The following is a 2,396-nucleotide window of genomic DNA, read 5'->3' as shown; positions in this document are numbered from 1 at the left end:
TTATAAAAGGAAAAATGATCTAAGGCAATGGGAACTTGCCATCTTAGTCCAACTTTTATAAAGGCCTACCCTAAAAAATCCTTCTAATCAGGAGGGATCTAGTTACCATTGCGTTCCCAAGTAGCCTATAGTATGATCCTCTTCTAGTAAATATCCTTCGCTATTGGCTATGTATGCATAAGTCTGTGCTGGCCCCACTCTCACACCCACACATATGCCATGCTCATTGAAGCATCCAAACAAACTAAAAATAGGTTGAGTATCCTCCTAAGGCTCAATGAGATGCTCTCTCCATAGTTGAGGGGTGGCTCTCATAATCTAGAGTCTAGTGGTAGCGGCTTGTGGGAGAGGTCCATAAGTATGCATGATAGTCTCCTTTGTGATCTCTTGACCTTCCCTGAACCAGTCTCCAACACAGTTCAAACTCTGGGCATGACATCTTGCCAATCTAGACCTAAGCTTGCTGCTAAGGGTAACCTATCGATATTATACCAAGGTGCTATTGAAAAGTGGTTGTCTAGAGATATGTCCTCTTTGGTGGAAGGAATTGCATGATTGTGTCTCGAAAGGAATTAATACCAAATTTGAATGAGCCATTTGACTAATGGAGACGTAGGTTGAGTATGATGATCCGCTAAGAAAATCCAACTGACCCTTCTTGACCACTAACCATCTATCCTAAGGAGTATATTGTAGAATACCATGTAGTAGAAATTACTTCTAGGGCTGATCCCCTAAAGCAAGCCTCCCACTAGAGGCTTGATCAGAAGTGCTTTTCTCTAAACCTCAAGATCTAGCATCACGAGACCTCCTTGTGTTGTAGGAAGGGTGATAGTGTCCCAAGTTACTCTTAGCTCTAGTGTCCACTAAACCATCACCCCTACTCCATAGGAAATTCCTCACTTGGTTAACAAAATTCGGTGGCGGCAAAACTCCCGCCCTGCAACGGCTCTTTCATCGTGTCCTCGACTAGCTGCTGCCTTTGGTCTTTGCTCTCCCCTGCAACTTCCTACTCTTCGATTCACTCGATCCTCCCTACGTATACCTTCCCCTTGCTCCCTAATCGTAAATCTACAGGAGGAAAGGCTCCCCGTAAGCAGCTCGCCACGCACCAAGGTATCCTCTCCTTCCTTGGGCCTCCACGCTCGAGCAATCCTGCAAATTCGCTTTCTGAAAACTTCCATTTTCAAAGAGAACCCGTCTTAAAACTTTTCTGCCTTGTGCTGCGGATTGGACCGGGTCATCTCTCTCCCCTTCAGAATGAAGGTACCCGCGCGACTCCTTTGTGTTCTGTGCAAACTCTGTGTAGACATCGTGGATCTGAAATCTGCCATCGATCGACCCTAGGAAACAGTATCTCTTTAAGTCTTTCAACTGCAAAATAGGGGGGAAACATTAAATGGCATTCCAAATTCTCTCAAACAAAGCCGTGAACATAAATCGAATGCGAACTCCATGGCTTCAGAACTGGAGTGCTCACCATTTTCATCATGTCGACTCTGCTCACATCGTGCAGAATGCATAACAGTTCGCAGGCTTCACTACAGCTCCTCGATGGTAAAAGGAAAAGTACCACATCCAGAAATATAGCCTTCAGCTTCCCAGGTAGTTCTTGGAAGCTCATCTCAATTAGCTTGTTGATAGCGTACTGCCTGTGAGATTTTATGCTATCTGAAAAATCACTTAGTTTGATGGCCGATTTTTCGATGTCCTCCTCATACCGACTTATCAGACCACCCATGATCTTCAATACGAGAGGCAGATAGGGATAGCGAGATTGAAAACGACACTTTCGTGAAGGTCTTTGAGCCATCACAGGAGAGGTACGTGAACCTTTGCGTTGGCATCTCCAGATGTTTGAACATATAGCCTATTGAATCGCCTATATGCTTCCAAAACTATTCGTTGTTGTAGGTAGGTTCTATGTTTAGAACTTTGTCACCTTCATGCCTAGCTCCAAAACGTTTGATTCAGTCTTGAAGGTCATGGAAGCAGAAGGCAGAAGCCAAGCAATTCTTTTGTGCTTGTATTGCAGGGTATATCCTCATTATATTGATTAGTGGTTGCGCTACGAGGACCACTCTACGCGTTTGATCTACTAATCCTCCAGGTTGGACAAATGCTTTATCTCCTTACTTGCGTTGCAATGTAGATTTAATTTATTTCTTGATTATCTTGTAAAGATTTAATTTGTTTCTTGATTATCTCTAAAATAAATATGTATAGGTCTTGAATTTTTTTGTTACCTTCTTGAAGAAAGAAACAAATTAGGGAGTATGAGTTGGTTCTTATATTATGCTATGATGTACTATTCTTAAGTTCTTCGCATTATGCTATGATTATGTTATAATTGTGTTCTTATATTATGCTTATATACTTGTGTTCTTATATTACGC

General features: G+C 42.4%; 1 protein-coding gene across 1 annotated transcript; it reads right to left on the bottom strand.

Annotated features, from left to right (window-relative positions):
* Positions 1–1,071: 1,071 nt before the first annotated feature.
* Positions 1,072–1,813, bottom strand: LOC147892075 (disease resistance-like protein DSC1). Its single transcript, XM_087388567.1, has 2 exons — positions 1,481–1,813; positions 1,072–1,374 (listed from the first exon to the last, which is right to left on the bottom strand). Exons 1-2 carry the CDS (start codon positions 1,811–1,813, stop codon positions 1,072–1,074), a joined length of 636 nt encoding a protein of 211 aa, XP_087244693.1.
* Between the last annotated feature and the right edge of the window lie 583 nt (positions 1,814–2,396).

Source organism: Dipteris shenzhenensis, chromosome 17 (genome assembly GCF_047967505.1).
Source record: "Dipteris shenzhenensis isolate YYH24624 ecotype China chromosome 17, Dip_SZ_1.0, whole genome shotgun sequence".
In the NCBI taxonomy this organism is placed as follows: Eukaryota; Viridiplantae; Streptophyta; class Polypodiopsida; order Gleicheniales; family Dipteridaceae; genus Dipteris; species Dipteris shenzhenensis.
The sequence above is the reverse complement of the archived record's forward strand: the minus strand, read 5'-3'. Positions and strand labels throughout refer to the sequence as shown.